Genomic DNA, 21533 nt, shown 5'->3' with positions numbered 1-21533 from the left:
AACGCAAGTGTTATGGTTGGTTCAAAGCAAAGTGTGTACACGGAGTTGAAAAAAAGAGTTCCTTCCCTAATTTTAATTAAGTGTGTATGCCATTCACTACAACTGGCTGTCAACAGTACATGTAAACATTTTTACGCGAGGCCTTAGAATATATTGTTTACGAAACCTATAATTGGTTTTCAAAAGCGCGAAAAGGCAATCAGATTACAAAAAATATATCAGCTTATTAATGCAGAAGAGGTAAAACGACCTATGTACGTGTTTGTATTGTTTGACTTTAACCTGTTTGTCTATTAACATGTGCTTGTCTCTAGTCTGTGTAATGTGGTATTGTTCTCTATGTTTGTATATTTATTTTCTGGTATAGAGTGTTGCCAACTTGGCTATTTTCTAGCCAGATTTGGCTATTTTGCATGACCTAAAACTAGAAACCACTCAATTTTGCAGGAGCCTGTTATGTTGGCTATTTCACAAAAAAAATTTGCTATTTTTTGCTATTTTAAATAATTTGTAAGGCGCTAGCCTGGCGGGACACATGCGCACCCATGCCGAGGACAAGCCGTATAAATGCGATCAATGCGGACGCAGCTATGCGGCCTTCGATCATCTGCGTCGCCACAAAGTGACGCACACCGGGGAGCGGCCGTATGCGGTCCGGCAACATAAAATCAGTCATTCGGGCGAAAAGCCCTTCAAGTGCGACAAATGCATGAAGGCATTCCCAACCAAGAAAGGCCTCAGTATCCATATGCGTGTCCATAATAAGGAGGCGCCCGTCACTGCCACCATCATCAGCAGCGTCAGCGGCGGCGGCACAACCAATAGCTCAGCACAGTCCCAATCGCAAGATCAGTGTAACATCTGTGAACGCTTCTATCTGACCACCTCTAGCCTGGCGGCACACATGCGCACCCATGCTCAGCACAGTCCCAATCGCAATTGTCGCCGTCGCAGCAACAGCAATCGGAACGGTTAACGACGGTCGCTAGACGTCGCACGGTGATGAGCGGAAGCACAATGCCCGATGTCAGTGATCAGCAGGTGTCCACACCCACACAAAGATAAAATAATTTCAACAATAATAAGTGAAATTACAAGGAAAACTTTCGCTGTCAAATCTTTCGAATTTCCACATTTAAAAATATCAAAATGTACTTTACTTATTCTATGTGAATATTAAGTTTGCCGCAGGGCATGAATATCCAAAATGGAAAATGCGGTGCCAGCCGCTTAGAACTAAACTTAACAGCAATTTGCCGATTGATGTTTGTTGATTCTTGTACATAAGGTTTTCATAAGATGGAAGTGTTTTGGCTTCGTGGTGGCTTCTATATATATATAGTCGTACATATAGCATTATTCGAGCTGCTCCTTTTGTTGATCAACGGCACAAACTTTGCGGGAATGCGAACGTTTGTGGGCAATCAAATTGCTGGAGTAGCGGAAGCTGCGTCCACAGCTGTCGCAGGTATGCGGCTTTTCGCCCGTCTGCGTCAGCATGTGCTTCTTGTAGCCGGACTTCTGTGTTAAACCCTTTCCGCATATGTCGCAGGTGAAGGGCTTGACACCGGTGTGGCTCAAGAGATGGGAGCGCAGCGAAGAGGCCTGACGATACGTTTTGCCGCACGTGCGACATTTGTTGGGATTGTGAAGCGTTGCATGGTCATCGTTTGCGTTGCGTGTCCACATAGGGACGATCCTCGCCATGCAATGCATGTGATATTTAAAGGAGTTACTCGTGCTCAGCTGCTTGCTGCACATCTACAAAAAAAACAAGTAAGAAAGTTACAGTCGAGTGTGCCCGACTGTGAGATACCCGCTACCCATTTTTAATAAAGGCAAAAAATTGCGGTATCATTTTCAAAATATACCGAAAATACTAAAAATATATTTTGTGGTATTATTATTAATATATACCAAATATACTAAAACACTTAAAAAATATACCAAATGGTATATTTGGTATATCGATATAGTACCGCATTCAAAATATACCATAGACGGCACAATAACCAGATTGTCGGCCAAAGCAAATTAGACCCCTAGTAAGTAGGCGTTTTTGCCCATACAAAAGTATTTCTTTAATAACTTCGGCATTTTTTATCTGATCGCAACCAAATTTTCAGGAAGCATAAATACTATACTTATTATTGTATATACCAATTCTAGCTTTACAATTACGCTTGTTATTCGATATTTTGATTTACGGGGGCGGAAGTGGGCGTGGCAAAAATTTGAAACAAACTTGATCTGCGTGCAAACATAACAAATGTTGTCGAAAAAAAAATTATGGCTCTATCTTTTATAGTCTCTGAGATCTACATAGGAAAGACGATAACCAAATGATGTAAACGCAGTCTTTAGTTCATGTTTATCAATATTTCCGGAATTGTCTCTGTCAAATGATCGAAAACAATTTTGCCAATCGGTTACATATTTCCAATGTGCTCCAAAATCTTGAAATGAAACTGTTCCTCGGTTTTCGCGATCAAACATTCCAATCATCAAGCGGACTGTTTCGGGCAAATTTTTGCCACGCCCACTTCAGCCCCCGCAAATCAAAACAAGTAAGAAAGTTACAGTCGAGTGTGCTCGACTGTGAGATACCCGCTACCCATTTTTAATAAGGGCAAAATATTGCGGTATTATTTTCAAAATATACTGAAAATACTTAAAAAAATACTATAACTATACCAAAGGTATGTTTGGTATATCGATACAGCACACCATTCAAAATATACCATAGACGGCACAATGTACCAGATTGTCGGCCAAAGCAACTAAGAGCCCTAGTAAGTAGGCGTTTTTGCCCATACAAAAGTATTTCTTTAAAAACTTCCACAATTTTTATCTGATCGCAACCAAATTTTCATAACTACTATAGTAATTATAGTATATACCAAAATTCACAGCTCTAGCTTTAAATTTACGCTTGTTATTCGATTTTTTGATTTGCGGGGCGGAAGTGGGCGTGGCAAAAATTTGAAACAAACTTGATCTGCGTGCAAACATAACAAATGTTGTCGAAAAAAAATTATGGCTCTATCTTTTATAGTCTCTGAGATCTACATAGGTGTTCATACGGACGGACGGACAGACACACAGACGGACATGGCCAATCGTCTCGGCTGTTGACGCTGATCAAGAATATATATACTTTATAATAATATAAGTTAATCATATTTTCCATTTTTTAAGTGTAAAGACGCGCAACAAAGCTTTATACTTCCAACCAGATATATCTTGTGTGCCCGATTCGCCCGTTTGGTACTCCTCACAGGCGCTTAGCTAGGATGCATTGCAGCGAATGCTGCATCGAGTGAAGATGATTCATGGAATCAACCAACCCTATTGACAACTTAATGTATAGTAAGACAGACCGACGATACACGCATACACATTGTATGTGAAAGGATTATTAAAATAAACTATACAGATAGATACAGTGTACATAGAGCATGTGGGCGTTAACAACACCAGACTCGGAAACATTTTCAGATCAGCAAACGTGATAATATTTACTTAATATATACTAAACTACCTACTCTTAATATATTAATATACTATAACTTGTATATACTACTAAATTATACTCATATATGTACATATGTATGTATATAGAAAGTACTCACTCCTTAGACAGACTTGAAATTATTCCAATGTAAAGAATTAGAAAAGTCGAGAAATTTCTATTTATTGTGAATAAGTCAGGTGAAATATAATATATTCAGAAGACAGCAAGATACCAAATTCAATGCTTTATTGAAAACTTATGACCTTTTCCTTAAGGGTATAGTTGCAGAGCAGGTTCTTCAGTGACTTGAAGAACTTTGTCATCGGACTGTTTCGCTGAAGACCCAAAACTTCGCCAGGCATCGGCTGCAGCTCATGGCGCATAGCAGAACTTCAATGTTCCCAGCACGCGGAAGGTCTGGAAGGGTAAGAGCTATTGAGATCAAAGACTTGTTGAATGATTTTACTAATATATTTTGACCTTTGTAAAACAGATGCCAATCCGCACAAGAAAAAGAAGTACGAACAGCACGAAAACGAAGAGAATCTACGGCGCTGTCCTGTGGCTCTACTCGAATTCTATAAATCGAAATGGTATTTTCTAATTGATATTGTTGTAAAAAGGCTTCCCAGATTCAAATCAATTAAATAAGGCGAGTGGTTGTTTTGTTTTAAATTATTTCTTGTTATATTTCTTCACTTGTACAACTTGTCCGTTCTATGTCAAAAATACAAAAAGGAAGAGAGCTTAAAGAGCAGAGAGCGAAACACTTTTAGGTTGACCAGTTCACGGTTGTTCAAGAATCTTTTGTAATGAGAAATACCAAATTGGTATATTTCAATAGATATAATTATTTTGTATATGATTAACTTATATTTTCCATTTTTAAGTGTAAAGACGCGCAACAAAGCTTTATACTTCCAACCAGATATATCTTGTGTGCCCGATTCGCCCGTTTGGTACTCCTCACAGGCACTTAGCCAGGATGTATTGCAGCGAATGCTGCATCGAGTGAAGATGATTCATGGAATCAACCAACCCTATTAACAACTTAATGTATAGTTAGACAGACCGACGATACACGCATACACATTGTATGTGAAAGGATTATTAAAATAAACTATACAGATAGATACAGTGTACATAGAGCATGTGAGCGTTAACAACACCAGACTCGGAAACATTTCCAGATCAGCAAACGTGATAATATTTACTTAATATATACTTAACCTACCTACTCTTAATATAGTAATATACTATAACTTGTATATACTACTAAATTATACTCATATATGTACATATGAATGTATATAGAAAGTACTCACTCTGTCGGGAGCAGCAGACAGCGCATGTGAATGCAATGCTGTGACAGCGTCTGCCAGCAGCGCTGCATCTGCCGGCAGCGCTGTATGCTCTCTGTTAGCGATCGCTTGCAGTTCGATAGGCTAATTGCCTTTACTCTTGTTTTGACTCTTCAATTGTAATTGCTTGTTATCGTGTCGGTGGCGAAGCTTGGTACTACGCAAGTCACAGCCAAATAGTCTAAAGTGGTGGTTACATATACGTACATATGTACCATTTAATAAACAACTGAATTTGAATCTCGCGTGTTTTATTTATAAACAATAGACGTGCTAATAAAGCTTAGTAGTGCAACATTTGGAGACCCCGGCGAGATTCAATATACTCTCGCTAAGTGTTGTGAATGCAATTGATTTGCATAAATAATCAGTGTCGCAGCTGCGTACATTGCCCTTGCTGCTCTCTCTTATGCTCTCGGTTTGTGTGATCTAAATCAGCTAATCAACTGATTAGCTTTGAACAGCTGCTGTGCGTAAACAACTCGCGCGCGTTTGTGATTGCGGTTTTGACGCGTTTTCCGTGGTGCGCTTAACTTTAAGCTACTGCTGTGCTTAAGCAACTAGAGCTCGTTTGTGATCGCGAGTTTGACGCGTTTTCTCTGGCTTTGAACTGCTGCTGTGCTTAAGCAAACCGCGCGCGTTTGTAATCGCGGTTTGACGCATTTTTTCTGCTGCGCTGCACAGTAAATTTGATATACAAAGTGAGCTATTGCCAGTTAGCACAAGTGCGGTTAACTCCTAACAATGGAAAACTCGATGAACGAGCAAGCGACTACTGTCGAAAATCGCGCGCGGTTTTTCAAGGTTTTATCGCTTTATGATAGCCTTGTGAGACTCGATGCGTCGCTTTCTGAAGTTAAGCTAGCTGCATTTAATTCATCTGAATTAGCAGTACGGTTGGAGCTATTAGAACGTGCTCAAGCTTCATTTGACTTAGCTCAGAATGCGCTAAATGAGAACGACTATAATGAGATTGGTAGTGAAACGCGGGACAATTTCAATGAGCGTTTTCTTGAAGTGAAATCGCGTGTTCGAGCGCAATTTGACAGTCGTGAACGCCAATTGACTCGGTCGTCCACATTGCGGCGTGATGAGACCATCGATCCTTCGGCTAATGGCCTCGGTGCCCGCGCTAATAGACGTCGTCTACGCGAGCTCAAACTTCCCACGTTCGGTGGAGGTTATGCGGAATACGCGAGTTTTTGGTCAATGTTCGAGTCTGTCATTGACACGGACAACGACTTAGATGATGTTGAAAAGTTTCAGCATCTGCTATCGTGTTTAACTGGTCCAGCGCTGGATGCAGTTCGGTCGTTGGAGATATCGAGGCCCAATTATCGTGTGGCCATGGATATATTGGATAATCGGTTCAACAACAACCGACTTGTGTTCCAGTCGCACATCAAGGATCTGTTGGGTACCAAGAAGGTGGAGGCAGGAGCATCCGTGGCCACTAAACTTCGTGAGCTTAGCGATAAGGTAAATGTTCACATGGGGGCATTAAAGACTCTGGGCCGTCCAGAGGAAATTGCAAACAGCATTATCATTTACGTGCTGCTGCAAAGGCTGGATGTGGAAACTCAGGCGGCGTGGGAGGATAGCAGGGCATTGGACAATCCTGCCGCCGATAAAGTGCCGACTGCTACTGAGTTTTTCACGTTTCTGGACGAAAGATGTCGGAAGCTGGAAAGTCTGCAGTACGCTATGGTCATTCACACAGCAGGCTCACAGTTTAGCCATAACGGCAGCAGGAAGGCGTTTGTGGCCCAAACTAGCCCCAGCAGGGCAAATGTTTGTGTGTTTTGTGACGCGCATGGTCACGGCATATATTCCTACCCCATCTTTGCAAATTTGTCTCCCTTCTTGAGGCAGAAAGAAGTGAAGAATCTCGCTCTCTGCTTTAACTGTCTAAAGAAAGGACACCAAACTCGATCCTGCACATCTGGCGCTTGCCGTAACTGTAATGGACGGCATCATTCGTTGTTGCATTTCGAGACGTCGCAACGAGCCTCGTCAACTGATGCGTCTGCCGCTTTACAGCCTCAAGCGTCCACCTCTCTTGCTGCTCAATGTCTTCGTTCTGATGCTGCACTCTTGGGTACTGTTGTTGTTTTGCTTAGGAGTCGTGCTGGGTCGTTCATTCCTTGTCGTGCTCTGCTGGATTCTGGTTCGCAAATCCACATGATGACGTCCCATTTAGCCCAACAGTTACAACTAAAACGGACACGATCAGATGCTATGGTTTCTGGGCTCGGGGATACAGACGTTTCTGTTGAAGGATGCACAGTAAATGTTTGTATGCGTTCTTGCATCTCCGACTAATCTGTCAGTCTTCAAGCTGTTGTGACGTCAACAAACGCTAACAGCCATCCGAATTTTGCCATTGACATCGACGGTTGGGCGATTCCATCTAATATTCAGTTAGCTGATCCAGCCTTCAATCGTCCGCAGCGCGTGGACCTGCTGATTGGTGCAAGCCTATTCTACGGCTTGTTATGTGACGGACAGATTGACCTTGGAGATGGATTGCCTATCCTTCAGAAGATCCGCCTTGGTTGGATCGTTGCTGGTGGTGGAGACAGCAGACAGCATTGATGGCAGCGGAAAAGGTTTCTGATGATAGTGACGAACAGCAGCAATGCCAACGGATGGGCCAGTGTTGTGCAGTGCATGTCCAAGCAGATGGACAAGTTGAGCTGTCAGGAGAAGTCACAGACACCGCTTCCCGAGACAAATGCCGTGCTGCAGCAGATGCAGCGCAATTACGAAGAGCTGCAACAGCAGTTGCACGACAGGGATGTGGAATGGACGCAGCGTCAGCAGGAGTTGGAGCATCATTTGCGTCACAAGTAGGATCAGCTGAATGCCGCCGAGCAGCAAGTGATGCAGTTGCAGACACGCATTCGCGATCAGGAAGCGCTGGAGCGGATAAAGGAGCTAGGCAAGGAGCTGCAATCGCTGCGCACCAACACCGAGATGAAGGAACGTGATCTGCGCGATCGTCTGGCGTTGTTCCAAGATGAGGTCAGCGCGATGCGCACTTCGTCGCAGCGTCGCAGTCCCAGCAACCACCGCTATAGCAATGGTAACCACAGCAACAGTCTCAACGATAGCAGCGGTGAGCTGTGCTGTCTGACCAACGATATGGAGAGTTTGCGCTGTGTGCTGGAGCTGAAACAGGCCGATATCCCGACGCTGTCCAAGCAGTACGCAGAGCTGCAGCGTGAGAACGACGAGCAACGCAGTTTGAGCAATCGTGTCACTCTGCTGCACCATCTGTATCGCTCTGTTAATCGCTTCGTTCTCAATTACGATGAGCTTCGCCCGTTGATTTGCCAAATAGCGGCAATACTTAATAATCGTTTATTACTATCAGTTTCAGAGAATCCTGACGATTTGGATGCGCTGACTTCCGCTCATCTACTGTTTGGTGGTCCTCCAACCATGATTCTTGCACCCGACCTAACTACGTTGGACTACAATCGGCTGGTTGGCAGCGTGTCACTCAACTGCAGCAGGTCTTCTGGAATAGGACGGCGAGTGTCGAGTTGCCGAGTTAAAGACGTCGTGTGGCAGCACCAGCCATAAATAAACTATGTCTACTGCCCCTGAAGGATGATGTTGAAAGATAGGCTTTCAACGGCGGGAGTATGTCGGGAGCAGCAGACAGCGCATGTTAATGCAATGCTGTGACAGCGTCTGCCATCAGCGCTGCATCTGCCGACAGCGCTGTATGCTCTCTGTTAGCGATCGCTTGCAGTTCGATAGGCTAATTGCCTTTACTCTTGTTTTGACTCTTCAATTGTAATTGCTTGTTATCGTGTCGGTGGCGAAGCTTGGTACTACGCAAGTCACAGCCAAATAGTCTAAAGTGGTGGTTACATATACGTACATATGTACCATTTAATAAACAATTGAATTTGAAACTCGCGTGTTTTATTTATAAGCAATAGACGTGCAAATAAAGCTACTAAAAAAAGCTTAGTAGTGCAACACACTCCTTAGACAGACTTGAAATTATTCCAATTTAAAGAATTAGAAAAGTCGAGAAATTTCTATTTATTGTGAATAAGTCAGGTGAAATATAATATATTCAGAAGACAGCAAGATACCAAATTCAATGCTTTATTGAAAACTTATGACCTTTTCCTTAAGGGTATAGTTGCAGAGCAGGTTCTTCAGTGACTTGAAGAACTTTGTCAACGGACTGTTTCGCTGAAGACCCAAAACATCGCCGGGCATCGGCTGCAGCTCATGGCGCATCGCAGAACTTCAATGTTCCCAGCACGCGGAAGGTCTGGAAGGGTAAGAGCTATTGAGATCAAAGACTTGTTGAATGATTTTACTAATATATTTTGACCTTTGTAAAACAGATGCCAATCCGTACAAGAAAAAGAAGTACGACCAGCTAGAAAACGAAGAGAATCTACGGCGCTGTCCTGTGGCTCTACTCGAATTCTATAAATCGAAATGGTATTTTCTAATTGATATAAATATTTTGTATATGATTAACTTATATTTTCCATTTTTTAAGTGTAAAGACGCGCAATAAAGCTTTATACTTCCAACCAGATATATCTTGTGTGCCCGATTCGCCGGTTTGGTACTCCTCACAGGCGCTTAGCCAGGATGCATTGCAGCGAATGCTGCATCGAGTGAAGATGATTCAAATTAACCGACCCTATTGACAACTTAATGTATAGTAAGACAGACAGACAGATACACGCATGCACATTGTATGTGAAAGGATTATTAAAATAAACTATAAATATAGATACAGTGTACATACTATAGAGCATAACAAAAAGCATGAAACAATTTAGCCATTGTCGCGCTGTTCTTCTATAGGTGTTTTATTTGTAAAATGCTGTACTCCTTAATTAACAAATAATTTTAAATATACAATATACATGTATTTTACAGCATATATATATGCATTTTTTTTAATATTTCACACGGGTCCTTGGAAATGAGGGGATAACAGCAATTATTGAAATAAGATTAAGGATTAACCCAAATAAAAATTTGCAAAAAAATATTTGTTTTCGAATTTGCTTTGTTCGCCACACTGAAAAGTTATGCTTCATTTTTTTCAGTGCAAGTGAAAAGGAACAAAGTGTACTCATTCTTGTACATGTTTACATACACATACACATATAATGGATGTGTGCATATTTGCTTTTATTTTTGTTGGTATATACATACATACATACATACATATGTATATATGTGAGCGGGTTAGTGAGTAAGCTTTGAGCGAGTTTTCTTCCATGAAATTGACGGATTCAAAACGGTCAGAAACGTTTTTTAAGGGATTAATTATATTATCGTTAAATTATTTAGATTTTCCACTTAACTTTTAGTATGAAATTAATTAAAGTCATTAAATTTATTTAATTAGAAGATGAGTTGCTAATAAATCGGCAGAGATATAGCGTTTTGAAAACGACTGTAGCTCCGCCAAAAAAATAGATATGTACATATGTATATATACATATATAATTAAATGTTCGCGGTGCACGAACAGTAAAAAAAATAAAACACAAGGATTTATTTTTGTTTACTTAATAGACTACTTTAATTTTATTTATAAGCTCGCGGGCTACGCGTCTTAAGTGAGGAAAGTGTCTTTAAAAACTGAACTCACAATATGCTGAGCTCTAACATGAAAGTTCTTATTACGACTTAGGGCTAACATACGTGTGATGTTTTGTGTTTGTGTTTGTGTTAGTGCAGTAATGCTGAGTCCTCAAGTTGCAAATGGAAAATTTTAATGGACTTTGGATTTTTTTGGAAGTGGCACGATCGCCAATGTAATAGGATCTTTTTGTTCGTGACAGTTGGTGCCGTTGCGACAAATGCTTATGTTTATGATATGATTTGTGGGAAAGAATTTGGAAGGGGAATAATTATGAGTGTTTGTCATGTACGAGAAATTATTCTGGTGGTGGATATATTACTCCCCCCAACCTATAGAGGTTAGCTTGTCCTCAAGCGTTTAGTTCGGGGTACATAAGTGGAACTGGAATTTCAATATTATCGGTTTCAGCATTAGCACATATGTCTGTGTCATGTGTTCTTACAAATTTTTGTGTTATTATGTTGAATAGTGTTTTAATTTTCTTATTCACTAAGTTGTATAAAACAATGAGGATTAAAATTAATACAATCATAATTATTGGATATTTATAATTATTGTTTTCTCTATTGTTATACATAATCATTTCTTTTATTTCAATGTGTGATATTGGTTCTATTTTAGTTACATTGTATTCTGTAAACATAATAGTTGTAAATTGTTGCGCTCTATTTGAAATTTTAACATTTTTTAATTCAATGGTACAATTAAATATTTTTATTATTTTATCTTTTTCGATGTATATTTCTAAATCATTAAAATTTTGATTTAGTTTGGTTCTGGTTAAGTTCCAGGTTATTATGATGTTTGGTTCTACTATTTGTATAAATTCTTGTTTACGATATTTATTAAAGGTGCAAACTGGAGTTTCATGTTTTATTATATTAGTTATGCATTGGTCATTTATGATCTTTTTAGAGATTGAATTCGAAACAAAGTTATTGTGTAAATAAAATTTTCCTTCAACACTTTCATTGATGATTTGTCCATTCTTATCTGGGTAAGGGATTACTTGGAAAGTTTTGGTAACCAATGGAGCTTGTCTAAATCGTGTATCTACTTCAAAATCACTTCTGTTTTTATTGAGGTTATTTATTTGATTTACTTTATTCTCTTGTGAGTTATATTCAGGGGTTCCTGCATAAATAAAAATATCTGCTGGAGTTCTATTAGTTGCCTTATGTTTTGTTTTATAATTATAAGTATATAATATTGTTTCAAAGTTTGTTATTTTATTCTCTATATTATCGTCGCTTCCTATTATTCTTAACTTTTCATTTATAGTTTTATGAAACCTTTCTATATCTGATATTCCTGTTTTACTTGTTGTTATGTTAATTTTATGCCTTCTTCTTGTAACCAAATTTGCAAAGCCGCACTGATGAATGCTGAATCTTTGTCTGCTTTTATCTCTATGGGTTTTCCCATTTCATTGAAAACTTTTAGTAAAGCTCTTTTAGCTTCTAACCAATCTCTACTTTGAACTTCAACTAATGTTGTGAATTTAGAATAAACATCTATACAAGAAAGAAATTGTTTCTTATCTATCATATAAAAATCTATAACATATTTATCCCTAACATTAAGTACTTCGGGTGTTATCTCGAACATGAGTTTTGTATCTCTATGTTCGGTTTTAGCTATGTTGCAAATTTCACATTCATTAATTAGATTTTGTATTAGTTTTTGGTAATCAGGGTAATAATATTTTTCCTTAAACCAATTTATTGTTTTTTCTATACCTGGATGTAACAATTTTTTATGTGTTTTAAAATTAATTCTTTAAACTCTGCAAAAGTTTGTAAGTCAATTAATTTTAAGCTTGTTTTCATTATTTTAGTTATATTAATTGGGCTTATTATTTCTAAATAGGCTCTTTGAAAAATTGGAAAATCTATTTTGTCATGAAAATAGACAATACTATTTTTCGAGCAAAGATATTCCTTTATCATATCTTTGGCATATTGGTTAGTCATTTCCTTGTAAGAAATTTTAATGTTAAGTTTATGAAAATAGTGAGTTGTTTCAACTTTTTTATCGTCACTTTTTATGAATTCTATTTGCCTGTTAAAGTAGTTTAAAGGTCTTTCGGTTATTGGTATGTGATATTGACTGTCCTCTTGAGCACTACGTATAGTTGCTCCTGTGCTAATTGCATCTTCTCCTAAGAAATTCTCTTCTATTTTTATACGTGAAAGTGCATCTGCTACGTTATTTTCTTTTCCTGGTAAATACTTGATTTGATAATCATATTCATTCAATCGGATTTTCCATCTTTGTAATTTCATATTTGGTTCTTTAATGTTACTGAGCCAAACTAATGGTTTGTGATCACTTAAGATTTGGAATTTTCTACCGAATAGGTAAGAACGGAAATATTTGGTTGCCCACACGATAGCTAATAGTTCTTTCTCTCTAGCTGAATAGTTTGATTCGTGTTCGTTTAAAGTTCGACTTGCATAGCAAATGGGTTTGTGTTCCTGTGATAGAACGGCGCCTATAGCGAAGTTACTAGCATCTGTAGTCAAGAATGGTTTCTCGAAATTTGGATAAACTAGTATCGGATCGGACGTTATTAAAACTTTGAATTTTTCAAATGCTGACACATAAGTGGGATCTTTTATGTTTATGGTGGCGTTTTTCTTCAACTTTGTTGTCATGGGTTTTGCAATATTTGCGAAATTGGGTATAAATTTGCGATAAAATCCGCATAAACCTAGGAATGATTTGATTTCTTTTGGTGTCTTTGGTATTGGGAATTCAACAATTTCCTTAATTTTGTTTGGATTTGGTTTTATACCTTGCGTGGAGATTACATGCCCGAGGAAATCAGTTTCCTTTTTCATGAATTCGCATTTGTCTAATTGTAATTTCAAATTTGCTTCCCGAAGTTTTGAGAAGACTTTCGAAATGGATGATATGTGCTCTTCCAATGAAGTGGAGTAGATAATAATATCATCTAAGTAAACTAGACAATCCTTGAAGATCAGATCTTCAAGTAGGTTATTCATACAGCGCTGGAAAGTCGCTGGAGCATTTTTAAGCCCAAAGGGCATACGAGTAAATTCGTAGTGACCATGCTTGGTTGAAAAGGCAGTTTTTGCAATTGAATCGGGATCCATTTGGATTTGATGGAAACCCTTTGCAAGATCGCTCGTAGTGAAGTATTGGCATTTGCCTAACTTGTCTAGGATATCATCCATATTTGGTATGGGGAATTTGTCGTCAATGGTTATTTCATTGAGGTTTCGGTAGTGAATGACTAACCGGAATTTTTGTTTTCCCGAAGCGTCCATTTTTTTTGGAACAATCCAGATGGGTGAACAATAAGGGTTTTTGATTTTTTAATTATGCCCTGCTCTATCATTTCGTTGATTTCTTTATTGACTTCTTGATCGTAAGCCTGTGGGTATTTATAGGGTCTTTTATATAATGAGTCTTCGTGTTTCGTTTGAATTGAATGCTTAATCGTACTAGTTTTTTTTTTGAGGACTTTGCTTTTATTTATTGAATCTTCTCTAGATTTTGAGACTAACAATAAGTTTACGAATCTTAACATTAAATTTTAGCTAACAGTGTGTTAAAACTGCATTCTGGTTGCGCGTCCCTCAAATCGGTCGCTGGGGAGGTAAGTCATTACGACGAAGACGTGATTGGTTGCTCAACCTTGTTAGACCTCTCGCCAGGTAGTTAGGGTGCAAGAGTAGCTTGGTATAGTACTTTTCTTTCTGTTCTGCGATCACTTCTTTGACTGGTAGGATGTTTAAGTCGCGTTGTATGTTTTCGTTGCGAACGTACCACGGTGCCCCGGTGATGGTTCTCAAGATCTTCGACTGAGCTCGCTGGACTATGTCAATATTACTATTGCTGGCATTCCCCCATAATTGGGAGCCGTACATCCATATAGGTTTTAGTACCGAGTTATACAGCAGGACTTTATATTCGAGGCTGAGAGGAGACCGAGCGTTGATAAGCCAATGAAGGCTGCTGGCTTTTAGCTTTAGATGTGTTCTTTTGGCTTCAATGTGCCGGCGCCATGTGAGTCTTCTGTCGAGGTGTACTCCTAGATATGTTCCTTCGTTTGCTTGCGGGAGTAGAGTGTTGTTTAACGTTAGCGGCGGGCAGTTTTGCCAATCTGATAGCCATTTTTCAACGTCGATTATATGAAGAGCTAGCTGCGCAGTTGCTTGCCTCGGGCATTTTGAGCGGCTAAGAATAGCTGTATCATCAGCAAACGTAGATGTTGTTATTCGTGTGCTTGTCGGGATGTCTGCTGTGTAGAGGACGTATAGTGTTGGCCCTAGCACACTATCTTGAGGAACTCCAGCTCCAACAGTGAAATCATCAGATACAGCAGTGTTGCATCTCACAACAAATTTTCTGTCGTAAAGGTAAGACTCTAAAAGCTTATGGGTGTTGCTGGGGAGCATTGTCTTGATCTTGTACATTAGACCTTCTAGCCAAACTCTATCAAATGCTTGAGAGACATCTAAAAATACGGCAGTACAGTACTCTCGTTTTTCGAACGCGTTCCGAATTTCTGATGTTATCCGGTTGACCTGCTCAATTGTTCCGTGCTTTTCACGAAACCCAAATTGATGTGACGGGATTCCTTCCTGGAGTCTTAGGTATGCGTTTATCCGAATCAAAATGCATTTTTCAAAGAGTTTAGATAAGCATGAAAGTAGGCTTATAGGTCTATACGACGTGGGGACTGTGTGGTCTTTTCCCGGTTTTGCTATCATTATTATAATTGACTTTTTCCATCTCACTGGATAGTAGCCAAGTTTTGCGATGGTATTGAAAAGCTGGGTGATAGTGCAAACGGCGCAATATGGGAGCTCGATGATCATTTTGGGAGTTATGAGGTCGCAGCCCGGGGATTTTTTCGGATTCAGTTGATTTTTGATGATGCTAACGATTTCATTTGGGCGAAATTCGATTGACTCACGTTGAAGCTGAGGATCGTTTGGTAAAGTCGGCAGAGTAAACGCACTCGTGGCAGGATTTGGTTGGAATACATTTTTGAGGTGGTTGGCAAATGTGCTGGCTCTGTCTGCATCGCTTCGCGCCCAGCCTCCTGTGGGATTTCTAATAGGCATCACGGTTTCTTTCGGTGAGCTCAGAGTAGGTTGAGCTCTCCATAGTGAGTTTTTCGTGCTAGAAGTACACAATTGCTCTATGTAGTGGCGTTGGACATATGCTTCTTCTTGTTGAAGAGCTTTAGTTAGTTCACGTGAGGCATGTCTTAAACGTTGCTTAGCAGATGGCGATCTGTGGAATTGCCACTCTCGACGTAAGCGTCGCTTTTCGAGGACGAGCTGCTCGATTTGTAGATTTGTCTTCTTTCGATTGCATTGTGTATTTATGGTTTGAGGTGTTGAAGCTTGGGCTGCAGAGACAAGTACAGACTCCAGTGAATTAACAAAGCTGTCTACGTCGGCTTCATTATTGAGATGGGGACTTAGCTCAATGTGTGAGCTTATATACTTTCTGTACCTAATCCAATTAGTTTTCTGTGAGGTCAATTTTAGTGATTGTTCCAATGTTCCTGGATGCCGGAGTAGAATAAACAGTATAGGCGAGTGGTCAGATGGAAGATCCGGAAGGCATTCGGCGCTTATCAGATTTTTTTGAATGTTTTTGGTAATCGCAAAGTCTATTAAATCGGGCAGTTTCTTTGGGTCTGCCGGCCAGTATGTTGGTGTGCCAGGAGAAACATAGTCGAGCTTGTTCTTGGCGTTGATAATGGCATTGTAGAGCTGCTTTCCTTTTGGGGTCACGAGACGAGATCCCCAGTGTGTGTGCTTGGCATTGTAGTCTCCTGCTGCTATGAAGTGGTCTCCTAGTGAGTTGAAAAACTGCATAAACTCAACATCAGCTATAGTGAAGCGAGGGGGGTAGTATACGGCGGCTATTGTAAGTTCGTTGCCGGTATTTAGTTTTATATTTATAGATGTGGCCTGTAGGTAGTTTTTAGCAAATTTGTTATGATAGTAGTGCTTAATACGCCTTCTGATTAGAATTCCAGTCCCACCATGTGCTTTACCGTCTGGATGATTTGCTCCGTAGAAAGTATATCCTCGTAGATGAAAATTGTATTTGTTTGTAAGGTGTGTTTCTGAAAGCAGCATTACGTCGATTTGATTGTCGAGTAGGAATTGAGCTAACTGAAGTTTATGCTGTGAAACGCCGTTAGCGTGCCACGTAGAGATCCGTAGGGGAGTCATTATTTGGATTGTTGTGAAACCAGCATTTGAATCAATAGATTTTGGTTTCGCATTAAATCTTGCATAGTTGTGCGCATGAATGACATAAATTCTGTAAGGCTTTGTTGTAAGCTGCATATCATAGCTTCGAAGTTGCTTTTTGGCTGCGCCGGCGATTGATGTTGCTGAGCCATGTTCGGTTCTTGGTATGCTGATTGCAGAAATGAACTTTTTGGGGCAGGGGTAGCCGGTCCTGATTTTAAAGCGCTTTTCAGATCCTTATAAACTGGGCAACCTCTATAGTTAGCGGTGTGATTGCCACCGCAGTTGCCGCACTTTTTCGAGTTGCAGTCATCTTTGCTCGCTGGGCAGTGTGCGGAGTCATGAAGCTCTCCACAAACTACACACACCGGGCGCAGTTTACAGTATGACCTTGTATGACCATATTCTTGGCAGTTTGCACATTGTACCGGACCATTGCGTTTGTGCGGTTCCTCAACTGTAATACGGCGGTGCAGCAGGAACTGAAGATTGTATATAGGGTGCACTTCGTATTTCTTCATGGGCTTATTTTCTGGCTCGAGCTCAACCTTAAAGAGTGGCTGCGGCTTTCTATCCCTGTTAAGGATATTGAAGACTGTCTTTGCGCTAAATCCCTTCTCTTGTAGTGCCTTTGTTATCTCTGCTGGCGTTACTTCAGATTCTATACCCTTAAGTACGACTTGCAAGCCTTTGCTGCTTTTAAGCTGATACGTGTAAAAGTTCTTTTTATTATCGGTAAGATATTTCGATAATACTCTGTAATTGTCTTCAGACTTCATTTGAACCTTCGTTTCGTGAATGTTGCCCTTTACAAGGGGTATTATGTGGAAGTTATCCTTGCCAATAAGCTCAATAATTTTGTTGACGAGAACATTGGAACTTTTTTTCTCGTATATAAATAGGCGGAGGCTTTGGCTTCCTTTTCTCGACTTCAGTAGATTCGGCCGCCTCAACCTCATAGGCGTCTGCTAAAATTTTGAATCGGTTCGAGTTCATGTCCGTTTCTATTGCAGTTAGTCTAGCATTGCCACGGGTTATTTTGCGTTGAGAATTTAGAGGGCTCATCTTTCTTTTAATTTGAATGTAGCGATCCATACCAGTCTGCACAGCCGGCTTAATAGGTTCATTGTTTTTGTTATTTTTTTCGGGCAGCGCAGCGACAGACGTAGTAATGTTTGCGCTAATAGCTGATGATGTCGTTAAACGCGCTGTTGTTGTTGTTACGGTTGACGTTGTCAGCGAAATTGCGGTGCTGGTTACTGCGCTCTTAGGCTGCAGAGACATCGATGGAAGCGAGGGAGAGCATGAGCGCGCTCTATTGCTCTCTACGTTTAGAAATTCGGTCGAGTTGGGGGTAATTGACCGCACTTGATCAGATCTTGCATTATTTTCGGTCGCTTTAAAAGAGAAGTACGCGTTGTTTTTGTTGTGAGAGCCGTCTCTCGTCTTGCTCACGGTTACGTTGTGCACGAATGTCGTTTTGACTCATTGTAATCGAGATTGATTAGTTATAGATTTAATTGTTATGATTTATATTAACTAATTAATCAATCAATATAAACATTAGCGATTTCATCGCAAAGAGCGTCTTTTCGCGTTATTGTAGATTTTTTAAACCAGTCACTGCACTTATGTGATTTTATTGAATATTTTTCTCGGAGCACAATAAATACACGTCTGCATGCGACGATGGTTTACGGTTTGAATCGTACTAGTGAAAGTCAAATTTTCACCTTCCCGGTACTGAATATCGCGAAATTCATGTAAAACCTTTTTTTAGTTTTTCTACCTCTTCTGTGTTAAGATGATCAAGTCTGAACTTATTACACTCTTTTAATTCATCTTCGATTGCGAAGTTGAATGGCCTATCTTCGGTCAAGGGTGGATTTGCACAATCTTCTGTATAAGTTTCTTCAGAATTTTCTTCTTCGTTTTGAAATGTAAATTTATATTCTCCTAATGTAACTGTGCCATTTTCGTAATCAATTTGGGATTTACTGGCTTTTAAGTATTCTCTTCCTAATAGCATATCATAATTTTCAGAGAAATTATGAAATTAAAATTTTTGTTTTGTAGGGCAAAGTCTGCTGGGACCAAAAAGTATACTTTCTGATAATTCGGTAATGCCATTAATTGTTTGAACATTGATTGGATTTTTATGAATTGGAAAACTGAAAATATTTTGTTTTAAAAGGTTTATTGAAGAACCTGTATCAATGATACATTTTAGGTTTACTTCATTCATTTTGATTCTTATGTATGGTGTGTTTGCTCTGCATTTAGTTCCGAGGCACTTTGATGAAAATCTTCACCTTGCTCCATTTTGAACTGGCCACTTTGGCTTTCCCTTTGTCTTTTTACCGGTGGGTTAGGCCCACGGCTTGTTGAGGTGTCCCTCGAATAGTTATAAGGGTTTTGGGTTTGAGCTTCTTTTAGTTTTTTATTGAATTCTTGGTGAAGATTTTGATTATTCTGATTTGAGTTTGAGTAATTGATTTGTGGTCGACTTCAGTAGATTCGGCCGCCTCAACCTCATAGGCGTCTGCTAAAATTTTGAATCGGTTCGAGTTCATGTCCGTTTCTATTGCAGCTAGTCTAGCATTGCCACGGGTTATTTTGCGTTGAGAATTTAGAGGGCTCATCTTTCTTTTAATTTGAATGTAGCGATCCATACCAGTCTGCACAGCCGGCTTAATAGGTTCATTGTTTTTGTTATTTTTTTCGGGCAGCGCAGCGACAGACGTAGTAATGTTTGCGCTAATAGCTGATGATGTCGTTAAACGCGCTGTCGATACAGTTGCGGTTGTTGTTGTTGTTACGGTTGACGTTGTCAGCGAAATTGCGGTGCTGGTTACTGCGCTCTTAGGCTGCAGAGACATCGATGGAAGCGAGGGAGAGCATGAGCGCGCTCTATTGCTCTCTACGTTTAGAAATTCGGTCGAGTTGGGGGTAATTGACCGCACTTGATCAGACCTTGCATTATTTTCGGTCGCTTTAAAAGAGAAGTACGCGTTGTTTTTGTTGTGAGAGCCGTCTCTCGTCTTGCTCACGGTTACGTTGTGCACGAATGTCGTTTTGACTCATTGTAATCGAGATTGATTAGTTATAGATTTAATTGTTATGATTTATATTAACTAATTAATCAATCAATATAAACATTAGCGATTTCATCGCAAAGAGCGTCTTTTCGCGTTATTGTAGATTTTTTAAACCAGTCACTGCACTTATGTGATTTTATTGAATATTTTTCTCGGAGCACAATAAATACACGTCTGCATGCGACGATGGTTTACGGTTTGAATCGTACTAGTGAAAGTCAAATTTTCACCTTCCCGGTACTGAATATCGCGAAATTCATGTAAAACCTTTTTTAGTTTTTCTACCTCTTCTGTGTTAAGATGATCAAGTCTGAACTTATTACACTCTTTTAATTCATCTTCGATTGCGAAGTTGAATGGCCTATCTTCGGTCAAGGGTGGATTTGCACAATCTTCTGTATAAGTTTCTTCAGAATTTTCTTCTTCGTTTTGAAATGTAAATTTATATTCTCCTAATGTAACTGTGCCATTTTCGTAATCAATTTGGGATTTACTGGCTTTTAAGTATTCTCTTCCTAATAGCATATCATAATTTTCAGAGAAATTATGAAATTAAAATTTTTGTTTTGTAGGGCAAAGTCTGCTGGGACCAAAAAGTATACTTTCTGATAATTCGGTAATGCCATTAATTGTTTGAACATTGATTGGATTTTTATGAATTGGAAAACTGAAAATATTTTGTTTTAAAAGGTTTATTGAAGAACCTGTATCAATGATACATTTTAGGTTTACTTCATTCATTTTGATTCTTATGTATGGTGTGTTTGCTCTGCATTTAGTTCCGAGGCACTTTGATGAAAATCTTCACCTTGCTCCATTTTGAACTGGCCACTTTGGCTTTCCCTTTGTCTTTTTACCGGTGGGTTAGGCCCACGGCTTGTTGAGGTGTCCCTCGAATAGTTATAAGGGTTTTGGGTTTGAGCTTCTTTTAGTTTTTTATTGAATTCTTGGTGAAGATTTTGATTATTCTGATTTGAGTTTGAGTAATTGATTTGTGGTTTTGAATTGGACGAATCATCTGAATGAGAATTGTTTGAATAGTTTGCGTAAGATTTATTTTGATTCCTACGACTATTGTTTTCACTTTTATGGTTATTCTGAGTCTCATAAGACTCATAAATGCCTTCTGTTTGAGCAACGGCTTTTAGCTTGCTTATTGAAGTTATATCATGCCTTGCTAAGGTCATGTATATCCTGTCTGGTAATTTTCTGGTTATTACATTTTTTGTAGTAATTTTTAGTGCATTTCTGTATATTATTGCTGTGCTACTTTCAGTGTCTAGTGCTAACTTATTGCTAACAATATAGGTTTTTCTCTCGAGCTCTTCGACGAACTTACGTAGACTTCCATTCCAGTTGGTGTTGGATAGTCTTCTTAGTAACTCTTCATAAGGTGTCTGTGTCCTGAATTCTTCGATTAGGGACGATCTCAGCGACATCCAATTGTTGGATTGCGTAATCTGGGATGTACGCAAGGCTTCTCCATCCAGTTGTCGTTCAATAGCACCGAAGATTACGCTGCTTTGGCGTACATCAGTTGTTGGGTATAGAGACAGAATAAAATCTATTCTCTTTATAAATGCCGACAAATTTTCTGCTCCGTTATCAAACGCTGGCACGTGTTTGATTTGATTTATACACTGGTTTAAGTGTGCTTCTGTTAGTTCGGTT

At 39.4% G+C, this 21533-nt stretch overlaps 2 protein-coding genes across 2 annotated transcripts; one reads left to right on the top strand and one right to left on the bottom strand.

The window, feature by feature from the left end:
• The first annotated feature begins 535 nt into the window (after positions 1-535).
• LOC132797906 (zinc finger protein 676-like) lies at positions 536-976 on the top strand. Its single transcript, XM_060809658.1, has one exon. The coding sequence runs from the start codon at positions 536-538 to the stop codon at positions 974-976; it is 441 nt and encodes a 146-aa protein (XP_060665641.1).
• A 380-nt stretch (positions 977-1356) lies between these two features.
• LOC132797905 (zinc finger protein 227-like) lies at positions 1357-3897 on the bottom strand. Its single transcript, XM_060809657.1, has 2 exons — positions 3778-3897; positions 1357-1761 (listed from the first exon to the last, which is right to left on the bottom strand). Exons 1-2 carry the CDS (start codon positions 3895-3897, stop codon positions 1357-1359), a joined length of 525 nt encoding a protein of 174 aa, XP_060665640.1.
• Between the last annotated feature and the right edge of the window lie 17636 nt (positions 3898-21533).

Source organism: Drosophila nasuta, unplaced genomic scaffold (assembly GCF_023558535.2).
Source record: "Drosophila nasuta strain 15112-1781.00 unplaced genomic scaffold, ASM2355853v1 ctg30_pilon, whole genome shotgun sequence".
Lineage (NCBI taxonomy): Eukaryota > Metazoa > Arthropoda > Insecta > Diptera > Drosophilidae > Drosophila > Drosophila nasuta.
The sequence above is the reverse complement of the archived record's forward strand: the minus strand, read 5'-3'. Positions and strand labels throughout refer to the sequence as shown.